The sequence below is a fragment of the Melanostigma gelatinosum genome, assembly GCF_949748355.1.
Source record: "Melanostigma gelatinosum genome assembly, chromosome: 17".
NCBI classification, from domain to species: Eukaryota; Metazoa; Chordata; class Actinopteri; order Perciformes; family Zoarcidae; genus Melanostigma; species Melanostigma gelatinosum.
In genome coordinates this window covers 19,562,893-19,576,500 of record NC_136650.1, presented here as the reverse complement: position 1 = coordinate 19,576,500, position 13,608 = coordinate 19,562,893, and the positions used below count along the sequence as shown (strand labels likewise).

Genomic DNA, 13,608 nt, shown 5'->3' with positions numbered 1-13,608 from the left:
ATTGACATAATTATAAGGCTGTTTGATCACCACTGACAAGTACAAAACGACTTTGTCAAAGTCCGAATTTCTTATTTCAAGCATCCTAACCTTTTCATCAATGACCAAATGGAATTCATTGTTTAATTGTCAATCTTACAACACAGCACAGCAATGATGTATTCCTACAGACACAACACAGTACAGAGCAAAGACACTACTGAACAAAGTCAAACTATTGCTTTAAGAACAAACGTTCTCCTCGGCCTGTCTCGTCCTTCAGCCAGTTAAAGTGAGTGAGCGCTGTGCTAACTTCTCATTTGGAAGATAAAGGTTGCCGTTACATTCATCTGGCCAAGATGTGGTTATGAACATGAGCAGAAATGCCATGTGATAATTCTGTACATCTAAATGGACTCTGAATACATTTGATCTAACAGACTAAAACAACCTCCAATAAACGCAGCCGTATTATACCAAGATTCAGATGATTTACTGTAACTAGGTAACTATCTTTATAATTACATATTTTCACAGCCGTGTAATACTTAAATACAGAAATGATGTGTAAAAGGCTTCGGGTTAACCCTAACCCTTTTAATTTTAAGATGGAGCCATTATTTGACTTGAAATGAGAGAACATTTATTTATACGTATTATTTATAATCCATCCAGTTAAATTAGAAAACTGAGAATAATAATTGTTAAAATATAATTGATGTGTACTTTCTTTATTTGATTTGACAGTTCAGAACATTTACAGAGTTACAACACATTCAATGCACATGACAGAACCACGGCAGGAGGCAAGACCAGGGTCCAGGTATCACCAGCATCCACGGGAACCTGCGAGGTGGGAAAGCTCCGAGACTCCGGTGAAGGAGCAAAGTCAGCAATGTGCGTTCATGGTACCGTGAGGAGAGAAAGCACAAAGAGTGAGTGAATGAGAGCATACACTGTCCTAATGTGGGAGGTTAGAGTAAATCCCAACATTTGACACAGTTAGTTAATTATTTTACAACTGTATGATCATAAATACTATATTTCAAAATATCCCTCCTATAAGCAAAGCTCTCTACGTTGTACTGTACTTAACTCTCAGTGAAGAATCAATGCTAACAATTTGATATTCAATTATTATCGTGGCACCAAACATACTAAGCTAAATTACGAAAAGTGCTGACGGACAAAATCTATTCTGAATCAAAGTGACAGGTCAGACATGCTACTGGTTCACACGACAGGAGTTTGGTGAGGGTATGTTACCCCATCACACTACATCGGACACGGGGAGAACTCTCACGCTGACTAGCACATGACGAGGAAGAAGACTGACCGCCCACCATTGACACTGACAGCAGCCTGTTGACCAACACAGCGGTATGCCACCATGCAGGATGTAAGAACTGTCTCTCCCCTTCAGTTCAAACGCTGCCCGTCAGCATCGGTACAAGCAGCCATGGAATCTCGTGATTCATGTGCCACAACAGCGGCAGATCCAGTCATCCGGTGCCAGATAATAGATATGATCCAAACAAACCTGTGTGTGAATGGTACCATAATGACTCTGTCCAAATGTGGGAGGTTAGAGTAAATCCCAACATTGTACACAGTTAGTGAATTATTTTACAACTGTATGATTGTAAATACTATATTTCAATATATCCCTCCTATAAGCAAAGCTCTCTAAGTTAATGCGAAGTACCCGAACCCATGTTGCCACATGATTTAAAGACAGACCGCCCTCTATCGACACGATTGAAACAGCAGCCCAACACAGCGATACGTCACCATGCAGGAGTTAAGATACGCCACTGTCTCTCCCCGACAGTTCAAATGCTCAACTTCACCATCTGAGAAGCCTGGGAAATGAATCTTGCAGACTATGGCACAGGCAAGATTCTAATTCTATGACACGTCAACATTCTAGTTCTATTCCAGAACGTGCATGTGTCATCCAGCATTCCATTCTCTTCTCAATGGCATTTTTTGAATTATTTTATGAATTATTTTCACGAGTAGTAACTACCTTAATAAATCATGAATTAAACATGAATTTCAGTATTAATACGCATTTATAAAGCATATATTGACATAGTCCCTCACCATTATATCTATAACTGCATGAATAATGCACATCTAAATAGGTTATTCATCATTTATCAACACTTTATAAATGATCATATTAATCATCTACAACTCCTTAATAATTGGTTTGTAAAATATATAATACTTAATTTACAAATGGGGAATCCATCATTTATAAAGTATGAAAACAACACCTTCACCATCTGAGAAGCCTGGGAAATGAATCTTGCATATGACACAACTACGGCAGCGGCAAGACCAGTGTCCAGATATAACGATGACCCATAGAAACCTGTGAAAGACTGAGAGCATACAAACACTGTCCTAATGTAGGAGGTTAGAGTAAATCCCAACATTGTACACAGTTAGTGAATTATTTTACAACTGTATGATTGTAAATACTATATTTCAATATATCCCTCCTATAAGCAAAGCTCTCTACGTTGTACTGTACTTAACTCTCAGTGAAGAATCAATGCTAACAATTTGATATTCAATTATTATCGTGGCGCCAAACATACTTAGCTAAATTACGAAAAGTGCTGACGGACAAAATCTATTCTGAATCAAAGTGACAGGTCAGACATGCTACTGGTTCACACGACAGGAGTTTGGTGAGGGTATGTTACCCCATCACACTACATCGGACACGGGGAGAACTCTCACGCTGACTAGCACATGACGAGGAAGAGGACTGACCGCCCACCATTGACACTGACAGCAGCCTGTTGACCAACACAGCGGTATGCCACCATGCAGGATGTAAGAACTGTCTCTCCCCTTCAGTTCAAACGCTGCCCGTCAGCATCGGTACAAGCAGCCATGGAATCTCGTGATTCATGTGCCACAACAGCGGCAGATCCAGCAATCCGGTGCCAGATAATAGATATGATCCAAACAAACCTGTGTGTGAATGGTACCATAATGACTCTGTCCAGATGTGGGAGGTTAGAGTAAATCCCAACATTTTACACAGTTAGTGAATTATTTTACAACTGTATGATCATAAATACTATATTTCAATATATCCCTCCTATAAGCAAAGCTCTCTAAGTTAATGCGAAGTACCCGAACCCATGTTGCCACATGATTTAAAGACAGACCGCCCTCTATCGACACGATTGAAACAGCAGCCCAACACAGCGATACGTCACCATGCAGGAGTTAAGATACGCCACTGTCTCTCCCCGACAGTTCAAATGCTCAACTTCACCATCTGAGAAGCCTGGGAAATGAATCTTGCAGACTATGGCACAGGCAGATTAGAGGTCTTTGTGACACGTCAACATTCTAGTTCTATTCCAGAACGTGCATGTGTCATCCAGCATTCCATTTTCTTCTCAATGGCATTTTTTGAATTATTTTATGAATTATTTTCACGAGTAGTAACTACCTTAATAAATCATGAATTAAACATGAATTTCAGTATTAATACGCGTTTATAAAGCATATATTGACATAGTCCCTCACCATTATATATATAACTGCATGAATAATGCACATCTAAATAGGCTATTCATCATTTATCAACACTTTATAAATGATCATATTAATCATCTACAACTCCTTAATAATTGGTTTGTAAAATATATAATACTTAATTTACAAATGGGGAATCCATCATTTATAAAGTATGAAAACAACACCTTCACCATCTGAGAAGCCTGGGAAATGAATCTTGCATATGACACAACTACGGCAGCGGCAAGACCAGTGTCCAGATATAACGATGATCCATAGAAACCTGTGAAAGACTGAGAGCATACAAACACTGTCCTAATGTGGGAGGTTAGAGTAAATCCCAACATTTGACACAGTTAGTTAATTATTTTACAACTGTATGATCATAAATACTATATTTCAAAATATCCCTCCTATAAGCAAAGCTCTCTACGTTGTACTGTACTTAACTCTCAGTGAAGAATCAATGCTAACAATTTGATATTCAATTATTATCGTGGCGCCAAACATACTAAGCTAAATTACGAAAGGTGCTGACGGACAAAATCTATTCTGAATCAAAGTGACAGGTCAGACATGCTACTGGTTCACACGACAGGAGTTTGGTGAGGGTATGTTACCCCATCACACTACATCGGACACGGGGAGAACTCTCACGCTGACTAGCACATGACGAGGAAGAAGACTGACCGCCCACCATTGACACTGACAGCAGCCTGTTGACCAACACAGCGGTATGCCACCATGCAGGATGTAAGAACTGTCTCTCCCCTTCAGTTCAAACGCTGCCCGTCAGCATCGGTACAAGCAGCCATGGAATCTCGTGATTCATGTGCCACAACAGCGGCAGATCCAGTCATCCGGTGCCAGATAATAGATATGATCCAAACAAACCTGTGCGTGAATGGTACCATAATGACTCTGTCCAGATGTGGGAGGTTAGAGTAAATCCCAACATTTTACACAGTTAGTGAATTATTTTACAACTGTATGATTGTAAATACTATATTTCAATATTTCCCTCCTATAAGCAAAGCTCTCTAAGTTAATGCGAAGTACCCGAACCCATGTTGCCACATGATTTAAAGACAGACCGCCCTCTATCGACACGATTGAAACAGCAGCCCAACACAGCGATACGTCACCTTGCAGGAGTTAAGATACGCCACTGTCTCTCCCCGACAGTTCAAATGCTCAACTTCACCATCTGAGAAGCCTGGGAAATGAATCTTGCATATGACACAACTACGGCAGTGGCAAGACCAGTGTCCAGATATAACGATGATCCATAGAAACCTGTGAAAGACTGAGAGCATACAAACACTGTCCTAATGTAGGAGGTTAGAGTAAATCCCAACATTTGACACAGTTAATTATTTTACAACTGTATGATCATAAATACTATATTTCAAAATATCCCTCCTATAAGCAAAGCTCTCTACGTTGTACTGTACTTAACTCTCAGTGAAGAATCAATGCTAACAATTTGATATTCAATTATTATCGTGGCGCCAAACATACTAAGCTAAATTACGAAAAGTGCTAACGGACAAAATCTATTCTGAATCAAAGTGACAGGTCAGACATACTACTGGTTCACACGACAGGAGTTTGGTGAGGGTATGTTACCCCATCACACTACATCGGACACGGGGAGAACTCTCACGCTGACTAGCACATGACGAGGAAGAAGACTGACCGCCCACCATTGACACTGACAGCAGCCTGTTGACCAACACAGCGGTATGCCACCATGCAGGATGTAAGAACTGTCTCTCCCCTTCAGTTCAAACGCTGCCCGTCAGCATCGGTACAAGCAGCCATGGAATCTCGTGATTCATGTGCCACAACAGCGGCAGATCCAGTCATCCGGTGCCAGATAATAGATATGATCCAAACAAACCTGTGCGTGAATGGTACCATAATGACACTGTCCTAATGTGGGAGGTTAGAGTAAATCCCAACATTGTACACAGTTAGTGAATTATTTTACAACTGTATGATTGTAAATACTATATTTCAATATATCCCTCCTATAAGCAAAGCTCTCTAAGTTAATGCGAAGTACCCGAACCCATGTTGCCACATGATTTAAAGACAGACCGCCCTCTATCGACACGATTGAAACAGCAGCCCAACACAGCGATACGTCACCTTGCAGGAGTTAAGATACGCCACTGTCTCTCCCCGACAGTTCAAATGCTCAACTTCACCATCTGAGAAGCCTGGGAAATGAATCTTGCAGACTATGGCACAGGCAGATTAGAGGTCTTTGTGACACGTCAACATTCTAATTCTATGACACGTCAACATTCTAGACCTCGTAACTAAGGAGATCGTGACGTAGGTGAGACCACTCAGTGGTCTCACCTACGTCACGATCTCCATAGTTACGAGGTCGGTCGGCCATGTTGGAGTACATACAGATCCTACATGGCGGCGCGTAAACAAGGAAGTGCGGCGAAAATACAATACTTTGAATCACTGGATAGTGCATCAAAGGTTCGCTACCTGGCCAAATTGAAGGTTATTGGTAACTTGGATCCCTATACGATGAGTGCAGATGGTTTCAGTTCCGATCCTACTTATCTTCCATCGGTAAACTACGCCAACATCTACACGTATCTCGTGAACACCCCCAGTCCTTACACGAAAGACGAGTTGGAGTGCTACAAAGGGCTCGACGCTTATAATCAGTTTGTCAGTGGATGGGTCCGAGACGTCAAAGCAACGGTCGTCGAGAATTCTCATCTCGTCATTGGAAGGGTAAATATATACAGATCTGGTCCGATATTTAGCAATATTCAATGTTTACTCAGCGCAAACAGACACGTGTGTTTGTTTACATTGTACGTGCATGTCATTGTGTGCGTGTGTGTAGGAATTCACTTTCAACTAACTCCTAACTTCATCCCCCCCCACACATATATATATATATATATATATATACACATATATATATATACATGATCCGACGTTAAACTCATATCAAGCAATGCTGAGGCTGCATCTCTGTGTTTCGCCTGTTGTACACGCTCGACACGTCTCTGGCACCGACTGCTGTCACGGGCCGATGAAGCTTCGGTAACCTTCTCATGTCCAAGTTTAATTTATATTTCCTTTATTAAATACTGTTCACAAACGAATTTGCAAATAAAATCACTGACCACTTATAAAGTGATCCGCACATACTCGAGTGTACGCCAAATTCCATTCCTTTATATCTCGAGAGATGCGTGACAGACATTTCTCGCGACGTCGCTTGGATAGTTCCTTCGTGTCATTTCCTTGATGTGTAATGACCGCTGGCAAACGAAAGAATGATTTCTTGTCTATCAGCTCTGCTGCCACAACCAAAGACAGCACAAAAGTTCACCACCGATAGGTTATGCGACTCAGCCGTGCATGCCAGTGGCTTTGTGTGTACTCCAACATGGCCGACAGCTAAACTGTGACGTCACACGAGACCACTCCATTCCAGAACGTGCATGTGTCATCCAGCATTCCATTCTCTTCTCAATGGCATTTTTTGAATTATTTTATGAATTATTTTCACGAGTAGTAACTACCTTAATAAATCATGAATTAAACATGAATTTCAGTATTAATATGCGTTTATAAAGCATATATTGACATAGTCCCTCACCATTATATATATAACTGCATGAATAATGTACATCTAAATAGGTTATTCATCATTTATCAACACTTTATAAATTATCATATTAATCATCTACAACTCCTTAATAATTGGTTTGTAAAATATATAATACTTCATTTACAAATGGGGAATCCATCATTTATAAAGTATGAAAACACAATGATGAAGCACATAATAGACAAGCTTATTCATCAAGAATACAACATTTATAACTGTTGTTATGAACTGCATACTAATGAATTATTAATGTAGGAACAATGCTTTATAAATGATGAATGAAGTGTTTACTCATACTTAACTAATGCTTCATAGTGTGTAGTTATTATAAAGTGTTACCAAAATAAGCGTGATTGAATTTTCATAATGATGTGTCAATGTTGTTTGAAGCACTTATAAACAAAAGTCATCATGAATTAGATTTTAATGATGCTTTAGTTCTTCTAAGACAATGATTCCCCACTCTGTCGGACACACTGGCGGAGGGAGGAGTTAAAAGGTCAAAATCAGGCGCTAAGTTGACACTGGATACCGTAGTCTGAGTCTGAGGGGCAACGGTGTGGGAGCTGAGACTGTCACTATAGCCGAACCGCTTTTCCGAGTGACAGAAGATCCTGTTAAGATTGATGGCAAATGGGCTTCATGATGATGCGGCTGACACGAATATCTTATCAGGAGAGCAACCTGAGCGCCACTTAAATATCCGAAAGCAAATTCCACGCAGTACTCTTGCATGGCTCTTAATTCATCACAGCGTGGCTTTTGTCAGCCTGCTGTGACATGTTGCCTCTGTACAAAGCCACATTACTGCACTTATCTTCTCGCCAGCCCCCCCCCCCCCCCCCCCCCCCTCGCTGTGACAGCAGCATGCCATTGTCTCTACCAATTCAATTACAGGATGGCAGGAGACAAGAGTTATTCTTTGCCATTAGCAGAATAGTTTCCTGCAGGAGCATGGTGAAAATATGCAGTATTCTGCTTTATTCATTCCAGCCTGAGCATCACATTTGGAGTCGTGCTCGGTTGGAAGCCGTAGTGCTGAGCCAAAAGGTCACTCTAGCTACGCCGAGACAAGCAGTGGAACACTACGGTGAATGCATATTTCACAAAACAAAAGGCCAGCTCTCCAGAATACATCTTTATAAAAAAAAAACGCTGGTCCCTCCAAAATCCAGAAAAATCTGGTATAATCACTCACATGATCACATTCTCTCAGTGCCTCTTGTTTGCTCTGTGGCACAACAGCATATTTTATTTGAGAAGGAGGAGGCTGTCTTGGTTGTGTGATTGTCTCATCATTCATATTTACTCTGGTGAATTGAGGATCAGCCAAGCGTATCTGCTGTGCTATGATGTAAGCCCTTGCGAAAGACTTCGTCAAGATGGATCTTAAAGCCAGCAGGTGTCATAGGTAGGCACATCATATTTGTGACTCAAAAATCCCTGTTTGAAATTGGCTCTGAAGCCAAGATTTTCACACAACGAATACACAAGCTTTCTAGCTTTCCCTGTCTTTTTAATTTGCCTCGTAACTGGTAGTGGTGTTCTATTTCCGTTTCTCTGTGAGTGTGTTATTACCACACCTGAGGGCCCACGGATGACCAGAACACTCCTCACAAGTGCCTCTTACCCATCGACAACCTCTGACTGAGGACACAAAAGCTGCACTTTGTGTTTGTAACCAGTGCCCTAAAGCTTAAGCAGAGCTTGCGTATTGAAAGCTTGTTTTTGCATTATTCCTGCTTGTTGTTTTAATATAGTGCTTTCAAAGATCCATCATCACTAAAATTTCCAATTAAGACTTCATTGCCGTGTGTGTTCAATCCACTCTGCAATCAATCCCGTCCTTTGTTCAGCGAACTCCATTTGTTATTGTGACACAAATAACAAATGGAGTTCAGGGGCTTGATTGCCACTTGGGCCCTACGCTACGAACGAGAGTCAGGGCGCCGTAAGGGACTTAAGAGCGTCAATCAAATGCCTATTTTGTGACATGAATTCGGATGACTGCCATGTTTATTGGTAGGCTGTTTGTGGAGTCTATCGTCTAGAATGTAACTCGGCTCCTTGTATGAATGCCCGAGTACAGATCATTTTTATTTCTTCTTATTGTTGATGGGGAACAGAGTGAAATGTTATGTGTGCAACAAGAATAAAACCTTGACGTTATTAGCAGTGAATGATTCCTCCTGCAGGAAATTAGAGTCGCCTTGATTATTTCAACTGTTTCGAATGTGACAAGCTGGATTCTGAGGGTTAACTCGGGTCCCGTCATATTTACCAACGCCATGAGTTTTGATTTGTAGTTCGCTAGACACGTGTATTGTAGAGAGTGACAGTCGCTGCAAGCAGAAGGTTTTGCAGAAATGGCTTCGTCAGACGTGTAATCCTGAAAAGGACGAGATAGCTGAGCTTTTCTCCAACCTGCTTCATGTTGTCTTTACTGTGCACAATCTGCAAAAGCATTTGAAAGTTGTTGAAAGGCATGCTAGCATTAATAATTCTGGCTGCTTTGATAAGCCTGACGCAACATTTCAGAAGTCAGCTTTTTGCTGAAGGGAAATGTGCTCAAACTGGGCCGAATAGCTTTTGTTCAGCTTTGGCATTCATTCCTCCCTTCCCGTCTACCAAAGAAAACAACAAACCAAAATGAATTTAAAATTCTGCTGCCCGAGTATTCACTAAGACCAACAGGAGAGTACATATTACCATAACTTACTTATATTACCCATAACTTTAAAGATGTAGCTGCAAGGGAGACCAAAAGCAAAGTTTAGCCAATTTGCAATAATAATGTTTTCATTCATATTTTTAAATCAAACCAAAGAGGAGAGCACAAACTGTGTGCGTGCACAGTTAGCGACCTCCTCGTTAAGTAAATGCTTAACGAGTGTGATGCAGAAGATAACGAGCCTGAGCACTCGCTACATGCCATGTAAAGCTTACAGGCAGAGTACCACGCTGTTCTCCAAACAACCTTGAGTGCCACAATGCAAGTTTAGTATTCGCCTTTTTATAATTACAAAGAGTGTTCATTCCTCATCATGATTATTAGTCAGCTGGAACTGCAAAGGCATTTTGAAAATGTACACACACACACTCGTGCTTACACAGGAGAGCAGCGAACTCGTGAGAATGTGAAGAAATGAGACAGTGCTGAAATGCCACTGACCTTTAAAGTGTTAGATGGCTTTTACATGCCGCGTGAGCCGGCTGCACCTTGAAGCATCGGTACAGCTTTCAGCATTTTGAGGACAAATTAATAACAATTAGACAAATAATGTCCAACTGCCTGCTGGCAGACAAACAGCCTTGACATTACAGGTGCCGTTAATCAAGTATCAGCATCGCAGTCTTACATTTTTCACTTTTCAAGAAGAAGACAAAAAAGATGAGTCTTTCCCAGAGAGGTTGCCATTTTGCTTCTTTGCATCAACATATGGTTTTTTTTCAAAGTTTACCATCGTTGGCGGACTTGTTGGACTGAGCAAACCCAGCCTCCCTTTTTCATTCCTTTAACCACCGTCTTATGAAGGTCGGCGTTGCGATATTTTCACATATACAAAAACCTGCTGATTTACATGCTTTTACATTTTTTAAGTTGCTGTGCAAGACGTCAAATGGGATACAGTTTAGTCACAAGTCACAGTCGAAGAAGATGATATATGGTATGATGGTATATTGTTGTTTTGCTGAGAAGATTACGTAAAGCTCAAGACAAACCAAAGGTATCTATGACAAGTAACAAAGTAATGTGGTGTTAAAGTTGGATATCACACAGTTGGATATCACACAGAAGTTGGTGCAATTTGGACACGCGACACGTTCAATATGAAGATATTTCTAGTAAACAAGCGGTGGCGCTCTGGGGAACCGCTCAGCAGTAAAAGACTCCGAACTGATCAACTACGATGGAATGCAATTTGATGTGTCGTGCTGTGTAATATTTTACCGGACTTTTGTTTGTCTTGAAAATGTCCTGAAAGAGATTGCTATGTGTTACATGTCTAGTTTTATAGCTTGTGTTTTGTGATGTGTAGGCACCAGAAAAAGTAGCTGCTACCTTCGAGGCAGCTAACGGGGATCCAAATAAAGCATGTGCTGCAGAAGTGATGAATTCTGCACATTATGCTCTTTGATATGTGGCATGGTGTTCCTCTGCGCTCGCTGCTGTCCTTTTTCATCCGCCCTGGACGACAGGGATCCATTTGGTGTGCAATTATTAAATTCCCAGAAGCTATAGTTGCCATTTAGAGAGAAATCCACCATCGTAGTCCTGTCAAAAACTGTTCTTTTCTATTGAGATATTGCATCATAAAACCTCTTGCCAATCCTTCTCTTCTTCCATATGTTGCAAAAGCAACATGCAGCAGTGGCAAAACCTGGTTCTTCTTTCCTGAACAGTTTACAGAGAAATTGTTATTAACTGTGAACTCATATCTCACAGTCATGGACTACGTATTGCCTTTATACGAGCACTGTGAATATAGAAGTCAAGTATCGAAAGCTGTATAAAGACACAAAGATTGAATGTCCAACAATTTGGTTTGGCTGCAAAATGTTTACTCAAATGAAGATATTTTTTTTAAGACGTCCGGTTTAGAATGAATTTTGCCTGCTGTGTAAAATCCTCAGACATGTTAATGGTGCTTAGTGTTGACAGATAGTCAGCTCTGGTCATGGGCGTGCCAAGTTACAAAAATTTGGAGGTACACGACGCGCAGGCCGCGAAACGTCATTACGTTTGTGATGTGTTTACATATTTATTTATATGTATTACTTATTTTAAGCATCACCATTATGTTTTATCCTGAAACTACTGTTTGTTTTGTTGCCTAAAGCTACCGTTAGCCTGTTTCTGTGGTGGCAGCGAGTCATTTTGCACGTTATGTGACACAAACACGTAATGCACTGTTAGGATATCGTGGTCATTTCACATATCTCTGTGTGATCACCTTGATATATCAGTGTAGTGTTTTTGACTTGATTGATGAAATGCAACCACATCTTCCTTATTATTATTCGATGTAACGAAATGGTCCATCTCATGGCGCAAGAGCTGCAACAAGTGTTTGAGCATGAAGCACAAAAGTCAACACTTCTTGCCCCATTTCCCCCAAAACCACATCCATTTAAATCTCATTTCACTTTGATTTTATTTTGTCTTTTAGTTTCAGTTTTCTGTCCAAATGCGCAAGGTCATCTTAACCCAAGAGGCGACATCTCATACGTCATTTTATATCTTACACGTTGCAACATGAAATAGCAACAAAACAAAAAATCTCAACAGCTGTGAGACAGCGCAGACGCAAAGTGCTTCTTGCAGGAGGTTGTTTGTGAGTCTTGACAGGCTCCGGCTGAAAATGTCAAGTTGTTATATGTCTGTCATCTCAATCAGTAATGAGGAGTGTGGTTTTGCTCAGACTGGAGCACGCAAACAGATGATGCTCAACAGATGATGCTCTGTGTCACTTCCTTCCGCTGACCGCCACTGCTGACTAACTTCCACTGTCAAGCCACTGTATATAGCAGCCAATTACTGTGTATTGTTGGACATAATAATAGGGACGCCTTGCCTCTAGCTTGCCAAGCGGTGATTGTTGAGCTCTAAATGGACACTGGATTGTTCTGAATTGCTGTTTGTATTTCCAAAAGCATGTTGAAGGAGGACACATTGCGCTTTTTGTCTTTGTATGTTTTTGTATTGACTTTTTTTTCTCCGAATTGTAATCATGGCTGGTTTCGCATGGTCTCGGTGCCATTTGGATTCGTACAACAAAAAGCCAGATGTTTCCCATCTTTGTAACATGTGGGTGAAATAAACCTCAATTTGAACTGTCCTGGAAAGGATAAAGACAGATCGAGAAGATTTTTTTCTTTTTAAAAAGCTTGGCAACATAACAATCTCTGTTTCTTTGTCCCCGCAGAATGAACCAGGGGCCCACCTCTGGTTTTGAAGAGGATGTGGGCACCAGAACAACACACCATGTCATGTATCCAGAAAGTGCCATAGACCTGGACAACACCACCCGCCTGGTGCTGATCCCCTTCAAGACTCTGGATCTGCAGTGGATCATTAGTGCTCTGACCACGGGCACCATTAAACAGTAAGAGTACTTATCGGTTGTTAAAGCGGCACTAATCAATATTTTTATATGACAAATGGATCAAATGACTGTGTAATGTGAAAGGGGGATGAATCCACAACGAATTATCGCTCGAGTCTGCAGTTCCCCTCAGCCCTACGGAGCTTTTTAGCATTTTTTTGCTCATTATTTTGGTTTAATGGCCCGCAATTCATTAACCTCATTTCAAGCCACAACAGACAGCTGTTTTCAGCAACAAAAAAAACCTGATATACCCACAGTAAGCTATAGCTTCCCAGTACCACACTAAAGAGGTGAGCAACTAGCTGGTGAATA

At 40.9% G+C, this 13,608-nt stretch overlaps 1 protein-coding gene across 1 annotated transcript in view; it reads left to right on the top strand.

Annotated features, from left to right (window-relative positions):
* The window catches only part of LOC306791230 (CMP-N-acetylneuraminate-beta-galactosamide-alpha-2,3-sialyltransferase 1-like), a 49,316-nt gene that overhangs the window by 31,910 nt on the left and 3,798 nt on the right, over window positions 1-13,608 (top strand). Inside the window, exon 4 of the mRNA XM_079287857.1 lies at window positions 13,114-13,293. Coding sequence (XP_079143983.1) covers window positions 13,114-13,293 — 180 coding nt within the window. The remainder of the gene's footprint in view (window positions 1-13,113; window positions 13,294-13,608) is intronic.